Source organism: Cervus elaphus, chromosome 4 (genome assembly GCF_910594005.1).
Source record: "Cervus elaphus chromosome 4, mCerEla1.1, whole genome shotgun sequence".
Classification (NCBI taxonomy): Eukaryota; Metazoa; Chordata; class Mammalia; order Artiodactyla; family Cervidae; genus Cervus; species Cervus elaphus.
This window is the reverse complement of record NC_057818.1, coordinates 38762568-38784734: the sequence shown is the minus strand read 5'-3', so window position 1 is coordinate 38784734 and position 22167 is coordinate 38762568. Positions and strand designations below refer to the sequence as shown.

At 49.0% G+C, this 22167-nt stretch overlaps 1 protein-coding gene across 2 annotated transcripts in view; it reads right to left on the bottom strand.

Annotated features, from left to right (window-relative positions):
- ZFHX3 (zinc finger homeobox 3) overlaps positions 1–22167 on the bottom strand; it is a 250172-nt gene that overhangs the window by 157996 nt on the left and 70009 nt on the right. For both annotated transcript variants that reach the window (XM_043898963.1, XM_043898964.1), the window contains exon 2: positions 862–3668. In XM_043898963.1, coding sequence (XP_043754898.1) covers positions 862–3622 — 2761 coding nt within the window. In that variant the 5' untranslated portion in view covers positions 3623–3668. The remainder of the gene's footprint in view (positions 1–861; positions 3669–22167) is intronic.

The following is a 22167-nucleotide window of genomic DNA, read 5'->3' as shown; positions in this document are numbered from 1 at the left end:
CCAAATCCTGTCCTCTTGGTCCCATTCTGGCTCAATGAAGCCAACAGGTAAGACAGTCTTCCAGCACGAAGCCATGTACTCCATGACAACAAAGGCTCTGTTAACCAGGATGTGATACTAAAACCAGGCTTTCTTTAATGTGCAATTTTAGAACTTATCCATTACTCATCTATCACATCACTCCTCATGGTGTCTCCCAGGTCAACCGATTCCCAACTATACTAATCACTGGCAACTCACGCAAGGTAATAAAAAGAACCTGCCTCTTTAAAGCATCAAGATCCTGGTAACAACACTGGAGAACTTTGGGAGACATGTGGGTGGCTCCTGGTCTGCTCACAACCAGACCTGGCTTATTTAAATAAGTTACACCACAGTTCTCAGATGCTCTTTCAGAGATAACTGTCCCTATTGAAAACTGCGGTGACACTTTCCTGTACATCTCAATAATTGTTTAACAGAACCTACCAGTTGAGGGGAGTTGTGGTGATTTTTCAAATAGAGAAAGGGACAGATAAAGGGGGGGATGGGAACAGGTAGAAAAGTTGACCCAGAGCCAAATACTAGAGGAAACACTCAAACTTCGCCACACATCCGTGGAGCTGGAGGGCACATGTTTCTTACGTTGAACCCAAACCACTGTCCACAGGCTCAACACAAGAGTTCAAGGGATTCTAGAGGAAAAAAAAAAGATGTGATGACCAGATGCTTGAGCGGAGCACAGAACGACTCTCAGAGGGAGTAAAGATTCATGACATCCACGGGACTCAACAGAGTCGACGGGGACCTTGGCCCGCGCAAGCGTCCTCCCCCGGTTTCACTCCCATCGGTCAGGACAGACACACATGGGGGCAGCCTCACCTAGAGCGGGCGTCATGGCGGCCACGGGCCCGGCGGGGTCCAGCTGGAAGCCGCTCATCACGAACGGGGCGTCCGGGGCCGTGCTGTCCACCTTCAGGTTGGGCAGGCTGACGTTCTGGGCCAGGTAGTACTGGTAGAGCTCGGCCTCGGCGGGCGGCGGCAGGCCGCCCAGGCCCAGGTGGCGGCCGTGCTGGAGCTGGGTCATGTTCTGCTGCAGCAGCATCATGTTATGCATGTGCTTCTCGCTGGTCATGTGGATGCGCAGGTTCCGGGCGACGTTGGTCTCATAGTCGCACACCTCGCACCGCCAGGTGGGCTTGGTTTTTGGTTTGGTGGGCGAGGGGGCCCCGCAGGAGCTGCCCATGTTGGCCGCGGCTGCAGCCGCCGCCGCTGCGGCTGCCGCTGCCCCGGCTGTGTGGCTGAACACCTGCTCCCCCCCGCCATTCTGCAGGTTCTGCATGTTGTTGAGATGCTTGTCGGACTGCATATGGATACTGAGGTTGCCTTTGGTCGTCGTGGAGTAGTTACACACCTCGCAGCGGAAAGGCTTGTAACCGCACGTGTAGCTCTCGCCTCGTGCCAGCCGGGGGTGGGGCTGCCCGCTCTTGCAGTAGACGCAGGAGCCCCCCGGCTCCGGGTGCTTCTCCTTCATGTGCGCCTCCAGCGTCTGCTGGTACTTGTAGTGCCAGTTGCACTTGGGGCACTTGAGTGTCTTGCACGAGTTGCGAGAATGCATCATGGTCATGTGGCCGCCCAGTGAGCGGGAGGAGCCCAGGACCGTGTCGCATTTGGGGCACTCCACGCCGCTCCCCGAGGGGCACTCCCCCACCCCGAGCTCGCAGAGGGAGCCAGCGTGCTGGTGATGGGGGACAAAGCCCCCCTCGTCCCCCTCTGTGCTTTCATTTGGTTCTGGTGCTGTGGCATTGTCTTTATTGGCACTTTCATCAGCAAAGTCCAGCCTCCTGCCGCCCTCTGCCACGTTGGCCCTGACGCCCTCACTGTTAAAGCTTAAACGATTCCTCCTGTTCGCACCATCAAAGACAACAAAGGAAGAAGCGGAATTAGAACTAGTAGAAGCTGTGCCCCTGGACAGGGTCTGGAGCACATTAGGCATTAAGGGGGAGTTAGAAATGCTTTGGTTTGAGAGAGCAAGGTCCTTTTTGCTGCTACTACCTGCCGCGGCCCCAGACTCCTCGGGGGGCCTGTCCTCCAGCTCCTCGTCCAGCTCGCTTGGAAAGAGTCCTTTGCAGCCCTCCTCTTCCTCTTCTTCCTCCTCATCTTCCTCCTCCTCTTCCTCTTCCTCCGCCTCCTCTTCCTCCTCCTCCTCCTCCGCCTCCTCCTCAGCGGGCTCCGCCTTCTCCGAGAAGCAGTCCGGATCACCCACTTCTTGCTTCTCTCCTTCTGCTGCCCCAGAGTCCTTGCCCTCTGAGGACTTGGTAGGACTGGAGGCCAGAGGCCCTAGGGGGACTGAGGTAATGGGGGTCTTCAGGACGGAGCTGGTGAGCCCGCCAAGGTTCAGGAGGGTGCTGGGGGTCAGGAGACCCGCCTGGGGCTGCTCGGGGCCCGCAGTGGGGCCGGCGGGGAGAGCCTCCTCCCCTTCCATTCGAATGCCACTGAATTTCCCATAAAAACTGTGTCCGGGGCCTATGAGGTTAGCGGTGGAAACTAAAGGGAGTTGAAAGTTTTTGTTTTTTGGTTCCAGAAAACTTACAAGGGGTTCCTTGTCTTTGCCGATCCCTTGGATGATGGCGGAGATGTTCTTATTGCTAAGAATCTTCCGCTCCTCTTCACTCAGGGTCATTCGATGGTCGTGCACCGCGTGGGTCACAAACGAACGGACGTAGCCAAAGGAGAGCTTGCAGAGGAAACACATCAGAATGGGTTTCCGCTTGCCGTAGAGCACGAAGCCATCGAAGGTGGACAGGTCCACGTTGTTGGGAGCATCTTTGGATACGCAGGAGCTTTTGGCAGAGCCGTCGCTGTTTAGGTAATCCTTGTTGCTTTTGTGTCGCACGTCGAATACGCGGAAGCTGTGCAGGACGGGGCTGAGCCCCGCCAGGGCTGAGGTATTCGGGAAAGCCTGGTCTGGGCCCTCAAACCACTTCCCGAAGGATGAGGCTATGTGGAAAGTGTTGATGATCTGGGGGTAGACGGGTGCCGCACAGGAAGGGTCCCCTTGCTTGCCCCCCGAGGCGGCGGCGGCGGCGGCGGCGGCGGGAGAGTTCAGGAAGAGGGACGGGAGAGGCCCGCCGCCCGCGCCCCCGCCCTGGGTCAGCTGGCTCAGACTCTCGACGATGTACGCCGAGCCGTCCGGCTGGAACACGATCTCCCCGGCCAGGTTCTCCACGTCGCTCTCCTCGTCCCCCTCCTCGCTGCTGTCGCTCCCGCTCTCGTCCCTCAGGGGCGGAGGCGGCGGCGGCGGCGGCGGCGGCGGGGGGCGGGCGCCGGGGCAGTGGTGCTCCATGTAGGTCTGGAGGCTGGCGAAGGAGGCCGAGCACTCGTTGCAGCTGACCTCCTTGCCGGCGGCGGCAGCGGCGGCGGGCTCGGCGGCGGGCCCGGCCGGGGCGGTGCTCTCCGCGAGGCGCTCATTGAAGGGGGCCCTCAGGCCGTCCAGGGGCCCGTGGCTCTCGCTTGTGGGCTGCTCCATGCTACTGGGTTTGTCGGGGAGGTGGGTGCTGTTGAGTTCAGTCCATTGCTGGTGCTGAGGGATACCGCACCCATTGTCCTTCCCCGAGACGACGGGCGAGTCACAGCCTTCCATGGTAAGGCCTGCGTGGAGCTTTCATTGCACCCAGTACGGATTGGACCTGAAGGGCGGAGGCAAGGGGGAGAGGAGGGAGAGAGGGGGGAAGAGAGAGAGAAAGGAAAGAGGTTAGGAGGGCCGAGGCTAAGGTCCTGCACAGAGCACTCTGCCCTGGCAGGCTTCTGTCTTCCACACCCACAACAGAGACGGCGGGGCAGCGGGACCCCGGGCCGTCGCCCCACCCCGTCCAGGTTCAGCGGGCGGGCGGTGCCCCTGGGTGTCACAGGAGGAGGGGGGGTGGGGAAAGGGGCATCAGGAGAAGCCCTTTCTGTCCAGACTGTCAGCTGCTGCACCCCTGGAGACCAGTTTGAATTTGAGTTCTTTGCAAGCACAGCGTTGAAGAGTTAGGGCCCAGCGATCAGGCAGGGGTCAGGAGGAGGATTGTTTTCAACTTGCTGGGACACAGAACAGTGGCCCCACCACATACAGATGGCAACACAAAGCCACCCCTGTCGCCCACACTGTCTGTGGGCCAGGGGAACACCTGGGACAGACAGACGGACAGGAGAAAGATGATTTTGCAGCCCTTAGAGAAAGGATGATGAACCTGGGCGGGGACATGCCATTTGATTTAGAAGCGAAGTTGTGCTCTTGCTCTTACTGTCCACATTTTTAGTTTGAGAAATTCACGGAGAAGTGGTTGAGGGCTGCAGGGGTCAAGGGCAAGTATGCAGGCCTGGTCGAGCTCTGTGAAGCCCCTCAAAGGCCCCATGGCTACATTCACCCTGTCCCAGTCTTGAAAATACCGTCTCATTTTACAAGCAGTAAAACTGAGACCCTAGATCTAAAAAATGACTCCAAAGCCACTGGAACACTGAGAAAGGTGGTGTTCCCAGTTCCCATCTCCCCCCTACAACCCACAGAACACCCTTGCTTGTGACTCAGCTGGCTTCAGACTTAAAATATAGAGGTGCAAAAACGTGAGCGTGATGTTTCTAGGAAGATCCACCGAGACTCAGTGGGCCGAGTCCGCCACCAGCAGGGAGGATCTCACCCTGCCTGAATGGAGCGCGTTCACCACTGACTGGGTGGGTTTTGCTGTCAAGGATCTCACAGTGAGCCGAGATGGCAGCTGGGCTCCGCCAGCCCCAGCTCCACACCTGCCTCTTACTTATTAGTCGTTACCCAAGCAGCTGTCCTTCAGCCCTGGGGCTTTTCCGTTTCCGACTCCAAAGTGCCACTGAGCTCAATCTGCCCTCTGAGACCTCACGTCCCTGGGGAGGGAGACATTAGATCGCTTGCCTCTGCTCTGCTCCTGTGACAACAACATCACAGGAGCATTTCTTCCATCTGGCCCCGCTCCTACAGGCGACTCAGCGCCTCGCAAGGTTTTCAGAGTGCTTGCTGTGAATCCCAGGCCACCCTCCCCACCACGCCTCCTTCCTGGAGAAGACTTGGCTGCTTGTCCACCCACCATCTCATTCACACACAGTGGATGAAGGTTTTGGCTGGGTTTGTTCCACCCAACCCTCCCCCCTCTCCATCTTCCCATTCTTTTTTTCATTGCTTGATTCTCCACCGCACAGTGAGCCAATAGCTCCCTCTCGGGAAAAGATGGGGAAAGCAGGTTTACCAGAAGTTTCAGGAGAAACAACTTTTTGGAAGAATATGTCATGTTTTGTTTGTAACACACAAGCACACACGTGCACACACACCAGCTCTCAGCTTATAACCTCAAATTCCATTACAACAAAGTTTCGTGTACCTTAGAAAAGATATATTGATTTTAAACAAAGACAACTACACTAAACCAAACCAAACAGCAAATGCCATGAGACATCCTCACAAGGCTCAGGTTGGGATACAGGTGAGAATCCAGGGTGGCTCTTCCCTAAGGACGTGTGTGATTGGCTGGATGACATCTGATTGACAGCTTGGGCCAAAAAGGTTGGCAGGCCTGAAGGGGCGGGAGGGTTAACAGCCCGATTGTAAAATCAATGTCATAAATGCTTGGTAAGTTACAGGAACATGCGGGAAGGGGAGGCCACGATTGATAAAGGAGAACAGCTTTGATGCTTCACCAGGGACTTGTGTATTGACAGCAAAGCCAATCTCTTCTCCAGCCTGGACTGGGCTGAGAAGTCTGCAAAGCGTTTACCAATTAATTGGTGGGCTTTTCTTGCTCTGCTCTCTTCTTCCTCCTCCTCCTTCATAAATCATCTGGTTAAGGGACTGGGACTTTTAAAAAGTCACCCAACTTTGTTTTCTATTCCTCAGCAAAAGGTGTCAAGAAAAGATGACCTTATGGGCAAAGACAGACAGCCTCTGGTGGTGACACGTGCCCCATGAGGGAGCACACATGGGGGACCCCTCATTCGCAAGGGGGCACCAGCCCCCTGAGATGCTGGTGGGAAAGGAGCCCGCTCGGGATCCCAAGCACCTGCTCTGGGCTTCTTCTCAGTGCCTTCTGGCCAGGGTAAGCAGACGGCTTTTGCCACCTTGCTAAGCCACGTATGGTTCAGGGCCAAAGAGCCTGTCTTCACCAGGGAGCCTGTGAGAAATGCAGGCTCTCAGCCCTACCCCAGATCAGAATCTGCATTTTTAATACCGTCCCCAGGGGCTGTGCATTACTAAAGCTTGAGTGAGACATTCCGCTTTAGGACAGATCGTTGCTCCTCTGTGCTTGGAGCCTGTGCTGCCAGGTAATCAGGCAGGGTCAGTCTTGGGCTCACTCACCAGTCCCTGGGAGGTGCAGGGATGGGGCGGCCAGGAGAGGGCCAGAGCACAGAGATGCAGGAATCTCTTAACGCTGCCCCACCTTTGGGCCCCAGGACCTCAGGCCCTCTCCCACCCTCCCACCCGGACAGCAGTTCCTTTCGCTCTGTTTATCAGCCAGTCAATAAGAAAAAGGTAGTTCTTACTTAAGGAGGCAGAAGTCAACTCGAGGTCGATCAGCACTCTGTCTGTAAACATGGTTTCCCGTAAAATCAATGATCTTCAGTTACAGAGGGCAGCCTGGGAACCCAGCGGGTCCCCGTGCTCTCACAGGCGGCCCCCCACCCCCGGCTCTGCGCCCCTTCCTCATCCTTCGGTATGGCTGGGGCTGGCTCACACGCCACAAACCCTCACCCCTTCTGGCCGCCTGCTCCTCTCCAGCCATTTGCACCCTTGAATCCCCTTTAAACACAAGACCACCAGTGTTGGACTCAGCGTGGGTTTGGGGGGGTTTTTTTGGTGGTGGCGGTTTTAAGAATTCAGTTAGATTTCAACAGAGTGCATCTCTTCAGTAAGAGAGTTAAAGGGAAGATACAGGAGTGACCTAGCACTCACGCACTCTCTGCTGAGTGCCTTCCTCCATTTGAAAAGTCCTCTTGTGCAGAAAAGTTCTAACATTTTCATCAGGAACCCCTCCCCCATTCTTGCTCCTCTCACAGGTTAGAGTTTCCTTGAACCTCCCTGTAAAACCCCTGCATCTTTGCCAGTCTCAGTCCTTATTTTTCGAAGATGGTTAAAAAATGGTAAGACTCCACCCTGTTATCCCGGGGGCCCCCCATTAACAAAGTCATCCATCTCCCTCTTTCAACTGAGAAGACGTGAAGTGACAGCTTTATCACTCTCCCTTAGGGAGACAGGCCAGGGCTCCATGCAAGAGTTACGGGGGAAGCTGGTGAAGTTACAGGGGGTGCAGTTATGAGGAAGGGGAGGGGGCTCTGCTGTTGCTCCAGCTCCTGGAGAATTAACACCAACAGTCGCACTGTGTAATTTTAAATTGTTAATTAGCACAGGGTTAATTAGGCGGTCCTTTCACAAGAGGCTGTTTGGCAGAAAACCAAGAAAGGAAACAAAGGGGGGAAGAAAAGAAAAACAAAGAGAGAGTAGAGATGGGAGAAACTGTTGCCTCCGTGAATAACCCAAGCAGCATCACCAGGGAGAAGTGAATGGGCGGGCTCCCGGGGGTTCCCTGCTCTGCTGCAGGAGACTTCAGTGAGCACCACCTTCCTGAAGTCGATTTGGCAGTGGGTGTCAAAAACCTCAAAAATGCACGTGCCCTTTGACTCAGCAATTCCCCCGTTCCAGGAAACAATCTAAGGTACCCACAGAGATAGAAGATTATTCATCACAATGTTTGTAACAGGAAAAAAAAAATAGATGGCAATAATCTGGAGAAACAAGGTATTTTCTAAATTACAGTGCATAGCATTCCACTGGATGTTATAAAATATCACTTTTAAAAGAAACTATTTGCAGGGGTGGGTGGGGAAATGATCACACAGGATGCTGAGTGAACAAAGCCTATGTAGGTTCTGCATGTGGAAATACGTGAGATTTACGTCAAAAAACTTTACAGAGGCAATTGCTAGGGGATGAGGTTATAGGCAACTTCATGTCCTCCTCTGCACCTTTTTTACCCAAAGCTTTTTAAAAATGAAAACCATGTGAAGGGAAGCCATCACTTCTTGAGTGTGGCATCATGGTAAGGCCTGTGGGTCCAACACCACCTGGATGCTTATAACATTCCATAAGACGGGTGCTATTTTTAGCCCCATTTTGAGGCTGGGAAAACTGAGGTTGCTTGACCTAAATGACAAATGACATAGTGTTTGTCAAATAACAAACGAAAGCCTAAATGACAAAACCATATTCTGGCTGTAGAGCCTGTGTTCTCAGTCATTCTGCTATGTTTTCTTGTCTTTTTTTTTAGTTATTTCTCTCCCCCTCTCTCTTTTTTTTTTTTTTTGCCCCACCATGTGGCATTCGGAATCTTAGTTCCCCATCCAGGGATCTAACCTGTACCCCTAGCACTGGGAGTGCAAAACTTAACCACTGGACCACCGGTGAAGTCCCGTCTTCTCTGTTTTACTTTAATGTCTGTTTCTCAAAGAGAACTTCAGAACATCTGATAGTCGCATTCAATCTTTAGGTACCAGGGTCTGTTCTAAGATCATGGGCTATCAGGATGACTATGTAAAGGAACACTACCAGTTCACAGACACATTCCTCCCTCCTTTTTTTTTTTTTTTTAACTTGGGAGTGATAGAGGAGAGGAGAGTTCAAAATGAACTCTTACTTGGATATCTTCAACAGCAAAGAAGGGATAAAAGGCCCATTATCTTGATTTCTTTCAAGAAAAAAAAAAAAAGCAGTTCCAGAAACTATAGATCGAAAAATGTATTCATCCATTAACTCAGCATTTACTGTCCACCTATTATGTGTCTGATGCTAGAGAATCAACAATAAGAATCAGCTTACATTCTTGTGGGGAAAGACTGCAAACAAATAAATATAAGGTTAAATGGCGAAAAAGCACTCAGAAGTAATATAAAACAAGAGAAAGGGGAAGAAGATGTGTATCGTCATTTTGGATTAAGTATATATATTAGATTTAAAAGGATGTGTTATAGACTATATACTGCAAGTTCCTCACAGTTTTAGAAGAGAGTCGACAGTTGTTGAATAGCATCTGGGGGAGGAAAGGTCCTGAGGACTCAGCAATTAGCTGTAGGTTCAGTAAGAAAATTCACATAAAATAAACTGAAAAATAGCTTCACTTAGACTCAACAATCTGAGAAACACAGTAGAGGGTACTTTTTGATTTTAATAACGTATCCCAAAGTTTATCATTTCTGTGTATCTAGGGGAGCAAAATGTCTTCCAGATAATAAAGTCTGCCCACTCTTATAGCTGGAGGACGTTATTACCTAAAGTACCCACTCAAAGGTCAATGTGTCTAGGGACATGCCTTAAAGTCCTGCCTTTTCCCTGGTTCCCGTCACTTAAATCGACAACTTTAGGGGGTGGACAAGACCAAGCACATACATCAGTTGAGGGGACTGATATGCTAAATGGTGGGATCAAGACTTTTTAAAAAAATCTCGGTAAGTTGGAACAAGAGGCTGAAACAAACAAGATGAAAATTTGAAAGGAGAAACAGGAAGCCTTGTATTTAACTTCAAGCAAGCAGTAAAACCAACAGGGAATGAAAGAGACTTGGATTAACAGGAGTTCATGCAAAAAAACAAAAAACATACCTGGAGGTGTTCCTTCACTACACATTCAGAGGCAGCCTAAAGCTGACACAACGGCCAACGATGTAGATGTGGCCTCTGGGCTACAGGGGTGCCTCTATCTGTTCCAACTGAGCAGGATCACAGCCCTCTCGTTTTCTCTATCTGTATGAAGAGTGTTACGAGCCATGTGGGGGAATCTGGTAAGAGGTGTACTGACTAATGAATGGCTGACCATGATCAGCTCAAGAGCAAAAAAAATCGAGGTTCCCTTTGTAGGGCAAGACAACCATCTTCAACCACGCGAAGGCCTGCCTGCCACATACGATGAGGATTAGTTCCGCATCTTCTACTGAGCTTTAGGGTTTAACTAGGAGTAAATGAGGGGCAATTTATTTAAAAATTAGAGTTCAATTCAATATAAACAAAAATCTGTCTCTGGATTAATTAGAGAGAGTTCCCAAGTGGAATGCTGACCCTGGTTTCATGCGTGGAGAAGGGCATTTTTCTATGGCCAGGAGGTTCCACATCAGGCAGCCTCTTTCAAGGTGAAGATTCTGTTCATTCCTGGTGATCCACTGGGTTATTCAGTCAGCTTTATCAGCTTTAACCTCCTCCTCTGTGATCCCACAGTTTTGCATATGGTGACACATTGCAATTCTAGAGTTATCACACTGCTGTAATGATATGTTGACTTGTCTGTTTCTGCCATAAGGCTATGAGTAGTTGGAGAGCAAGATCCATGTCTCATTTATCTCTGTATCTTCCACATCCACAATGTAACAGGTGCTTAATAAAACCATGGGGAAAATGAACGTATTGGGAGAAATGATAACACTGAGAGAGAGAAAAAAACAGATGATCCCTGGACACATTCCTTCTTTTCCTCTAAACTAAAGAAATGTCTGGTGTAATCCTTCTCCTCTAAATGGAAGGTTTCCTTGGAGAGCCAGCCAATTTTTGGGCTGAGGCAAGGAGAGTGCAAGATGAGTGTGGAGCACCTTTCTGAGCCAGGACAGAAGGAAGTGCTCTAGGAATGAATGAAGAGTGTGCCCAAAGGCCCAGGAGCATCTTCAGAGGCTCTCACTGCCCGAGCCTGGGACAATTTCAGCAAGAAAGTTACATGAGAGTAAAGGATTACAAACCCAGTATATGAAATTAGAATCCATGATTCCATACTCTGATAATTCTTTTTTTTAAAATGTGGCAGAAGGGAGAGTTCTTGCTTAGGGTGGAAGTCCCACTAACAAATACAGAGGGAATGATAAAGTTAGAACAATACCATCTGGTAATCATCATCATAGTAACCCATTCAGCAATGAATCAATGAATACTAAAAGCAGTGGGTGAAAGTTTGAGTAGTTACAGAATATTTACAGTCTCAAAGTATCTCCTCACAAGACACTTATTAATTACAGAAGGAAAAAGCCGTGACTTTACACTGGAGAAACCTGGCAGCAGCACGTCCGTTCACCACGTGGTCAAAGCGAGGATCACCAGGAATGAGACAAGGAGCCATCCTGTGCCTCCTGAGAGGATGCACTAAGAAGAACATGCCATCCCTTCTGTGAAATGCCTGCCAAAAAAGTAAAACCCAAGTCTAATCACAAGAGAACAGCAGGCAAATCCAAACTGGGGACAACATAATGGCCTAGGCTCTTCAGAAATTTCAGTGTCAGGAGGCAGAAAGACACACTGTTTCAGATTAAAGAGTCAGACTAAAGAGATGTGACCAATGAACAAAACACAGAATCTGGACTTTTCCCAAATAAAGGGCACAGTTGGGACAACTTGCAAAATCTGATTAAGGTCTGTAGATTGGGAAATAGTGGTAGATGAATGTTAAGTTCCTAATTTTGATAACTGCAGTGTGGTTATATAAAAGAGTATCTTTGTTTTTAAGAAATAGGCATGGGTCCATTTAGAGGTAAAGAGGCATGCTGTCTCCATTTTCAAACTGCTTAGAAAATACATGTGTGAGAGCGTGTCTCTGTGCAGACATGCATGAAGACAAACATACAGATAGAAGGGAGAAAATGCTAATAATAACATGCAAGAGGTCTGGATGAAATATATGTGAGAATTCTCTATTCTATTCTTGTAACTTTCTTCTTGTACATCTGAAATTACGTTAAATGAAAAAGAAATAATAAATTGCCCAGTGTGGGACCTCTACGTGTTGAATCTCCCAAAATACCTATAAACAGCCAATCCAGCCTGATCCTCCATCCTTATCTTCATCTGAAATCCATTCCTGGCACAGCTTCATGACAGGAGGGAGGCTTCGATGTGGAGGTGCAGACAGATAGAGAAAACTGGTCTTCCCCTTCTTCAGCCTAAAGGTTCTAGATAGAACTCCCTGGTTGGAGAAGACAAATGGCCATTCTAATTCAGGCAGGATTTCAAATAACACATGCTGAAAGCTATTTACTGTGGCATCCTGATTCAAGACAGATTTCCCTAACCTGGTGAGGAGCAATGCTAAATATAATGGCAAGGATAGCCACCACAGAAAGCAAGAAATCCAGCAACCTACAGAGAGTGGGCAGCGCTTAACCTAGACTAAAACATATTTGCAAAATACACAATGATGGATAAACTATTCCCACGGTCTAAGAAAAAAAAAAAAGAGAGAGCACCAAGGGCAACCTAGGTTTGGAGATAAGTAGAAACCTCATTCTAGGGGCAAAGAAATAATACCCTCAACTGTTTAGCCTGGAATCCACTGAAGAATCAAATCCAATTCCATTCTGTGCTTTACACAACAACGGTATTTGTATATTGCTGCTGCGTGTAAGTCAGTAAGTGTTAAACCATAAATAGGCGAGATTCCATCCTCTTGGTAGCTATTTCCCTGTAGCCTTGAGAATCATTCTGTAACTATGGCGAGATCAGGGAACACACACATGCTGGAACAGGTCTCCTGTGTTGCAGGAGGACCACTGCCTGGAAGGCCCAGAGAATCGTCCAGGCCCTGGGCTTCATGTTTGCTAATAACTGCATCTGTGCTCTTTCCAGCGTGAACATAAATCACCCTGGAAGTGAAAACTGCTAGCTCAGTCCATTCTGCAGGGAATCCACAACTACCGCGATATTCTGGCTCTGACAGAGTCACGCAGGGGAGGAGGAGAAAGTCGTGAGATCCAAAGCAGAGCCAGGTCTAACAGGCCAGGCTGTGGGTATCAGGAGAGAGGAGCTGGTATTTACCGGAACAGATTTGTTACTATGTATGCAGACACACCCAAAGCTCAAAAACGATCAAACCCATAATACAGTAATGAAAAGTGAAACCATTCAGTTTTTACTGATTCTGTGTTTTTCTTAAAAATAAAGCAGGGGGGGGGAGCGCAGAATTGGGGGCAATTTAACCAGCTATATGAATATTTGTATCTAACACTTAGGTACTTCCTTCAGTGTCTACCCTGAGACCTCTCCCCCATATCCTGAGAACAACAGGCCAGTATCCTTTGTCCATCACTGGCTTGAATGGTTCTCTCCAGACCTGAATTTATTCACCATAATGCATGGATCTCCCTCTCCTTCCAGCAAATGCAGTCCCTTGAACTTCCCACTTGGATCACCTGCCCCTCCTACCGGCAAGTAGGTGCCTCTTCCCTTCCATCCTCACCCAACCGCCAGCGCTTTTTCTGCTCAACTGGATACCTTCCCTGCTATCCCTGCTAAGTGTGAACAACTACTTCAACGTCTTCTGTGCCAGCACCCAAAACTTTTCAACTCCAATTTCCTAAAAATCCATCTCGAAAGATCCCATTTCTGATCTCTCCGTTTCTCCTATTGGGCTGTGGAGCAGAAGTTAGGAAATGATGTAAAATGTACCATCTGGCCCGTTAAGAGTTTCAGTCTGGCATTTCATGATGTTAAGACTTATTTTAAATAATGTCTTCTGACTAAAGCAGTATGAACACACTGTTTTTAAAAATTTGGGGTATCTGTAGAAAAACTCAATATCTGAAATAAAATCCACCTACAATATCACTGACCAGAGAGCCACTTGGAGGTATGAAGTTTTTAGGTTTTTTCCTTCTTCATGTCTATAGTTATAGATCTTTACCAACCTCAGATCACACTGCTCCTTAAGTGAACTGCCCCTTTAACTTAATTTAGGCATTGAAGTGTTCCCAGGACATGAAATATTCTTCACAGGTTAGAATTAATGACTACATAGATACTGCATCCTATGGACACAGCATAATTCATAATTACTGGACATTTAAGCAATCCTTAATATTTTGCTGTTAATGCTGCACAACAATAAACTCTTCACAAATTTTTCTGCACATATAATAGCAAAATAATAAAAATAAGCAGTAGCTCAATTACTACCCACTTAGTAGGGCCAGGCAGAGTTCTAAGAACTTTTTAAAAAGACATTATTTCCTTCGATCCTTTCAACAGACCACTTTACAGATGAGGAAATTGAGGCCTAGAGGTTTAAATGTTAATACCTTATACAAGTTACATACTACCAATGTCAACCTTTGAAACCATAAGCCTTCCTTCCTACTTTAAAACCTAGGCTTTCACCCATAACGTTCCATCTCTATTTCCGTGGGACACATTTCTGGAAGTGTAACTGCTGGCTCAAAAGCTAGGAATATTTCAGGCTGCCTGGCATAGGCCAAGCAGCCCTCTAGGAAAGCCTTTCCAACACATGCTCACTGGCACAAGAGCCTCAATTTTCCTGCACCCTCATCAATAGTGGGTATTATTTTGATTTAAAAAAAAAAAAGTTGTCAATTTGGCAGGCAAGAAATGGCATTTCATTCTCACTTCCATTTATTGCCAGTAAGACAGAACCCATCTGCAGATACTTACTGGCTATTTCTTTTGTAAACTGCCTGTTATTCCTACGGCAGGGGTGTGTTGTCCTTTCCATGATGATTACTAGGAGGGCTTCATAGGGTTTCACTGGCCAATCCCCCTCCCACTTGACAGGCTACCACATTCCACTCCCACGTAAGCTTCTGAATGGGAACCTGACTGTTCACATCGTCAGGCACATGATGCTGCTCTGTCCTTTCCTCGGGGCTCAACTCCTTTCAACAAGTGGACTGTGACCACGGCCTCACTTTCCCATCACCAATCTCCTAAAGCCAGGTGACTCCACCAGCTCTACGTCCTTACAGAGAGCGAGACTGTGTCGCATTAGCAATTCTCAAGCTTTACTGAGCAGCAGACCCAACCATAGACCCAAGGGAAGATACACACAGATGCCAGCACCCCCCCCACCCCAGAACACAGTCTCAGGCTCTCTGGAGGGGGTACTAAACACTATTTTTGTGGGAAGGGGTGTTAGAAGGTCCCATGCCTCCAAGATGCAGCTCCCTTTCCAAGGTCACCAATGCCCTTCTCAGGGTAGCCAATGGCTCTTCCTCTTTCCCCCTCATCTTCTTCCGTCTCCCCTGCATTCAGAACTGCTGACTGTCCCCTTGCAATCTTTTCCCCACCTCACTTTTCTTACATGGCTTTTTGGCTTTCCTCCAACCTCTCTAACCATACGTGGGTGCGCTTTTCCAGTTACTTGATAAAATACCCTGCTATGTTGACCCCCAGAAATCTCTCCTCTCTGTTGTATGGAATTATCCAGCATCATACTTCACCACCTCCCTTGGTTCTCTGCTCTTATCTCTGTACATCAACTACCTTAACTACTTCTGTGGTTTCAATTACTGAAATTATGAGCTGACTCCCAAAGCAAAAATCTCCATTCCTGACTTATCACCTGAATGTGCATCTCATACTTTCAGTAGACCACAAGATGTCTGTAAGCGGTTGGCCTCCCATCACGCCACACTTGGCGTGGCTCGACATGTCCAAGCGGAACTGCCCCTCACCGACTGCCCTGGGCTCTCTGGACGGAACTCTTGGTACCATCTTTGAGTTCAGAAAACAGGAAAGATCTTCCTAGCCTTCTCACTGTCATCTTCATCCAGTGCCTTTCCCATGCAAGAGACAGTTGCCAAAATATTCAAACAGGTGCTCCCCAGACTGATTTTAACACACTCTAAAATCGACCCCACACTACGAATCAGTCAGCTCTCACTTCCCCAACAGCACAGTTTCAACCCCATCAACACATTCTTGCCTCCGTTTCTGCAGCCCCACACCCGGTGGATGGCGTCCCTCTTCCTCAACATTCATCCAAACCTTGGACGTCCCTTAAAAAGCACAAGCTCCAGTTTCACAGAGGCAATAAAACTCCCTTCCTATCATTCAAACTGCAGTCACAAAATTAAAAGACGCATCCTCCTTGGAAGAAAAGCTTTGACAAACCTAGACAGCGTAATAAAAAGCAGAGACATGACTTTGCCGACAAAGGTTCACATAGTCAAAGCTATGGTTTTTCCTGATAGTCGTCAATGGATGTGAGATTCAGACCATAAAGATGGCTGCTGCTGCTGCTAAGTCACGTCAGTCGTGTCCGACTCTGTGCGACCCCATAGACGGCAGCCCACCAGGCTCTCCCATCCCTGGGATTCTCCAGGCAAGAACACTAGAGTGGGTTGCCATTTCCTTCTCCAAGGCATGAAAGTGAAAAGTGAAAATGAAGTCGCTCAGTCGTGTCCGACTCTTAGCGACCCCATGGACTGCAGCCCACCAGCCGCCTCTGTCCATGGGATTTTCCAGGCAAGAGTACTGGAGTGGGTTGCCATTGCCTTCTCCAAAAGATGGCTGAGCACCAAAGAATTGATGCTTTCAAATTGCGGTGCTAGAGAAAGGCTCTGGAGAGTCCCTCGGACAGTAAGGAGATCAAAGCAACCAATCTTAAAGGAAATCAACCCTGAATATCCACTGGAAGGACTGATGCTGATGCTGAAGCCCCAGTACTATGGCCACTTAATGTGAAGAATGGATTTACTGGGAAAGACTCTGATGCTGGGAAAGACTGAGGGCAGAAGGGGAAGGGGGCGACAGAGGACAAGATGGTTGGATGGCATCATTAACTCAGCGGATATGAGTTTGGGCAAACTTGGGGAGATAGTGAAGGACAGGGAAGCCTGGCATGCTGAAGTCCATGGGGGTCGCAGAGTCAGGCACGACTTGGTGACTGAACAACACTCAGATCACTCAAACCCACCAAACTATTTCTCCTCGCTGAACTCCAACAGTGATCACCACCACACTGACATTAAAACAACTTCTCCTTGTACCACCTGGGTTACTTTTAGCTCTCCCAATGGACTATAAGCTGCTTGAAGGTGAAAATCAGCTTATAATTCTGTTCATCTCCCAGCACAGTGCTAAGCAGGTAGTATGAACCAAAAACTTGATTAAGAGCACTCTCTCTTAAATAATATTATTGGGAGTGCGCTGATCTCAACGTTACATATAATTGACCACCAAAGACCCATTCCTCCTAATTTGGAGGCTCAGGTACAACACCTGAGTAGTTCAGTATTTTGTGACTTCTTATGCCCCACTCCAAATAATCTGGAAGGTTTGAAGTCTACAAGGGCAGCCCTCATTCCAGTCATCCTAAATAGACTGGTCAAGGAGACAGAAATTCAGAAAGCCAAGCAAATCCCTAAATATCTGGGTTTGGGGGGCAGAGTGAGGGGAATCAGGTATGGACAAAGTTTTTTCCTTGTGGAAAGAGCTATAAAGCCATCTATGCTCATGAGTAAAAGAGGACCATGAGTCTACTGGTTCCTGAATTCTTATGAACTAGTTCTTGGTCAGTAGAACTTTTGAGTCGCAGGAGAAACTGCAGGGGTTCAAGGCTGCACAGACGCAAGAGAAACTGACTTGGGCAGATTCTCTGTTTGCACGTGCTGTTTCTGGGACGCAGGAAGAAGCAGCCATGGGCCTCGAGCTTTCTTCTACACCGATCTGATCGTGCGAACAAAGGATCAACCTGTGAGCTGCCTTTCTCTGGTCCTGCAGCCTTCCCAGTAGAGGAACTTCTGCTGTCCACAAGCTCCACCATCGGACACGGTCATGCTGATGCTGGGATGGTCAGGAAGCCAGGCAAGGGCGAGGTGTGAGAGGTGGCCCTGGGGAAGGAATGTCCCCCTCAATGCGCATCTCCAAAATGACTCTTTGAAAAAGGAGTGTGTTTTCCTCTCAGCAGGAAGAAAGCCACATGGCGGGCTCCCCATCGGCAGCGCGCCCTGGCACACGGCTCGGGAGCTGGCACCAGGACAAAACCAACAAGGGTTGCCCTTGGAAGGCTCATTAATGGGGCAACACACACACAAGGCCTCTCACCAGCGCAGGCACAGCGCGCGCTTCAGATCTTCCCGGGCTCGTTAGCATAAACAGCTTTTCAAGCAGCAGGGAGCAAGAGGCACCACTAAACGGAGCAGGGATGGAGGCTGTCCCCGGCCCAGCCACTGACAATTCCTTTTTCCTTACGGCCAAGTGGACCAGCAGCCATGGGGACCTTGGCGGACTTCAAGACAGACTGAAGAGGGTACTGATGCTGTTCGCCCTCTGAGTGTATGTGAAGGACTTCCAAACTCTGAAGCTTAAAACCCAACCAGGTGTTGGGTGGCGGGGTGTGTGGGTGGCAGGGGTGGGAGTAGTGAAACTGATTTGTGTGCCCTACTCTTCATAGCCCCTTCTCCATCCCAAGTGGTAATCAGAAAGCCAATTATGTGCACCATTACTTTTAATCAAGAAAAAAAAAAAACAGATTGAGATGTATTTACCACTAGCCACTTCAAAGAGTGGCCCTGGTAATTAGGCAAATCAACAAAAGAAAATTCCTTCTTCAAACGTAAGGATCCAAGAGTTTGCACTGCCCTAGCCTTCCAGAAGCCACCTGAAGAAGCAAGTGATGGTGGGTAACAATGGCACCCTCACAAATTCAGCACAAGTGGCCCAGATGATCTTTCTCTTCTCACTGCTCCAGATGCTGCTCTTGGGTCAAAGGCTGCTGTGAAGAATCATTGAGGCCATGTTAAATAGGACGTGGCTTAATCATGCTGGAAAGTCTCTTATCCAGGCACTACTAAGACCAAACAATTGAGTTTGGGAATGAGTGTGGTTATGTATTTTTCCTTAATGGCTTCCTGAACACCCTGGTTAGGTCTGATCCCTGGTGGGGAATTGCCAGTTCAAGTCATAAAAAGTGATCAATGTAGATCAAGACCTTGTGCTAAGTGTCTGAGATGAGAGGATAGACATATACCTGTACAACAAAATTCTGTACAGCAATTATCCTTCAATTAAAAAATAATTAAAAAAAAGAAATATATCTATACAAACACACAGACACATGAAAAATTCATGCTGACGTCAAGAACTTCAGCATTCTTCTGAAGGGACACCCTCTGTCTTCTCCCCACTCGAGTTCGGGTCATCCCCTCAAAACTTCCAGCTAGCAGTCCTAATCCCGGGCAGTGCCAGAACAAGTTGACGAAAACTGTTCCCGCAGCTCCAGAAGGCCCCAACGTTAAGCCATGCTGAGATGGGGGTACCCAACCTGGCTGGTTAACAGGGCCCATCTCTTAGACCATGATAATGAAGAGGCTACTGTGGTTCTGGCCCTGGTGCTCTTAGCTTTAAACGCCTGTGAATCATACTTAGCCAAAAACTCGCTGGCTGCTCTTAATGATTTTTATCCGTTCACACGACAGATGTTCACTGAGTGCCTACAATATGCACAGCGGCCCTCTTATCAATACAGATTCCCAACTAGCTTGCTCTCATTAGAGGCCAGAAATGCAAAATAAGAACCTGGACAGTGGTAACCATCCAGGCGGGGTGCTAGCTCGAGGAGGCACAGAACTTCACGTGCTGCCGGATTCACAGCATCAACACAGTTATCTGGGTTACCACTGCTCCCCACATTCCTGACCCTTCCTGCTCTAAGGCAGAATCTGTCCTTCTATGAACCAGAGGTGGCCAGTGACGACCTCTGATGTCCACTGCATTCAAAAACATGGCTCAACTACTGCAACACACGGTTTGGCAAGCTGCGCAACTGGCCCGAGCCCCTATGGTGCTGGGGGTACCATAGCCCCTCTCCACGCCCCTGCCACTGGGTCTGCCCCTGCCATGCCCCCCAGCCATGCTCATCTCTCTCTCAGGGGTCTCATCCTCAACCTACATGGGAGTCAGGAACCTAAAGGGAGTCAGATTCCTAAAGGAAACTTAACAGATGTCCGAGATTTCCTGATGACCCAAGAGGAAAGCATGCTGTCCCCCAAACAACTTATGAAAAACTGCCAGAAACACTGAACCGGCCTTCACACGAGCACGGCTTCTCCTCGGATACCTGGGTTCACCATCCCCAAGCCTTACCCGGAGGTGTTAGGGCTGGCCTGTCCCACACCCCTGCTTCCATGTGATCAAGCCATGCCCCTCAATAGACCTTCCTTCTTCTTATTCATGACATGGTCCTGAGAGTTTCAGAGAATAACGCAGAGGTGGGGAGTCTGGTTCCTAATGGACTGATAATTGAAGCATAAAGTCTAGGAATTAAAATAAACCAGCTCTGAGAAGCCTATTCACCAACCTTAACTCAGCTTCAAGTTGTCAGCCACCACCACCCCCCCCACCCCGCAATCATCTGGTTTCCTGTCACAGGTTGGTGGGAGAAACTGAAATTTCTGTAATTCGTTTGGTGTTTGTCTGGGGTGGGAGGCGGGCCAGGGAGAAAGAAAAGTGAAAGCCCCCTTCCTCGTGTGTGTCCCTCTCACAGCTGTTCTGCTGACCTCACCTGGAGGGCAGGACAAATGATTTTAAACCATCCACACATGGTGGGGGTGGGGGGGGGCGCGGGGCGCGGTGGGCAGAGTTCAGGGGAAGAAGGGAGAAGAAAAGGACCAGGAATCTTCTTTCTTTTCTTTTATTTGAGGGAATCTTTCCTAAGCATTCACTCCCTGGCCTTCTGCCTCCGGGATGGAAAGTGTTACTCAGCTGCAAGGCCTCTTGCTAATTGTGGGTTTTTATTTTTATTTCCTATTACCCTCTCGCACGCCTGATGAGATTATTTTACCGGAACTGACACAGCTGGAAGCAGCAGGCATACGTGGAGCCTCTGAGGAGGTGATGCAATTTCATTTTCATTGATCAGAAATCAGCAGGGCAGTAAGTGATGGGAAATTCCATTAGAAGAAAACTTGCAAGCCATGAGCCTCAACTTCCTCGCCACACCCAGGACCCCTCACCCAAGGGTCTCACTGTCCCTCTGGACTAGGTCTGCATGGAGCAGAGGCTTGGAAGTGTCTCCTTGGTGGGGATGAGAGAATCAAGGCCAAGCCGCTGGCCTGGGAAGGTGTCTGGCTGGGAGAAGAACATGGGCAGGACTCCGTCAACCAACAAGGGCACCTCGGTTCTCTGTGGTTGAGACAGAAGTCATCCAGGGACCCAGAACAGGAGCCTTCAAAACCACAGCCCCTCAAAACCAGTGCTTAGATTGCCTTCCCAAGTGTCAGAAACAACAAAAAAGGAGGCCACTAGCAGAAGTAAATATGTCCTCTGATCACTTGTAGAGCTGCTCCGGAAGGCACTTACCGTGTGTTTACTGAGCACCTACTGTGTGCCGGGGGCTCAAGAAGCACAGACTCGGACCCTCCCCTAAAGCTGCAGGAGGAACGACCTCTCCTGGACAATCAAGGAAGCAGAGGTCCTGGGGGGAGGGTGGGTAAGGGACAGAGCCCACCAGAGCCACGGCCTTGCTGAGGAGAGCAGGCACAGCCTCCCCAGAGGGCAAGGCAGGCCGCCGAGAGCCAGGGGGGGAACTCGCTCACTGCCTGCCTGCCCGGCCTGCCTTCTCCCAGGTGTACGTCCACCTCCATCACCCTGTGCATCTCCACAACAGCGCTCCTGGTGTCCAAGGCTGGAACCAGAGGTGAACTCTTCTGAATACACAGAATGGCTACTGTGTCAGGAATTAAAACCCCCTGTCCCCAACTGTTTGCCCAGCAAATACTGCTTCACTCACCAAAAGCCTAGGGGGGAAAAGGTAGCAAGGAGATATTGACAAAGATAAGTTCTACCGAAAAATAAACATCAACAGCCCAGTCCACTGCATTTAAAAACTGCCAGACTTCCTCTGGCAGTTTCGCCATAAAAAGATGAATCCGAGAAGGACTGGGGCCACACTCAAAAAATCAATACTGCTCCAAACAACTCTTCACCACTAAAATGGGAAAAAATGTAAATGCACAAGTGATGACAATATGTCAAATTTAAACTCGATTGGTTAAGTTTTTACTGAGCACCTAATGTGTGGCTCAACAAAGCAGAAAATAGGTAAGACAGGGACCCTAGGTAAATGAGCTTGCAGACCAGATCAGAGTCACATGAGAACATCCAGCATGGAGTCATTTATTCACACTGCTTACAAGAATACACAACACAACATGATAGCATAAATTGAGGCCAGGGCAAAAGAAGAAAGAATAAACAACAGTGGAGAAAATCTGAGCCAAAAACGAGGCTTAAAATGCATACAACAGGGACCTCCCTGGTGGTCCAGTGGTTAACAACTTTGCCTTTCAGTGAAGGGGGGCAAGTTCGATCCATTATTGGGGAACTAATATCCCACATGCCTCCTGACCAAAAAAAAAAAAAAAAAGATAAGGT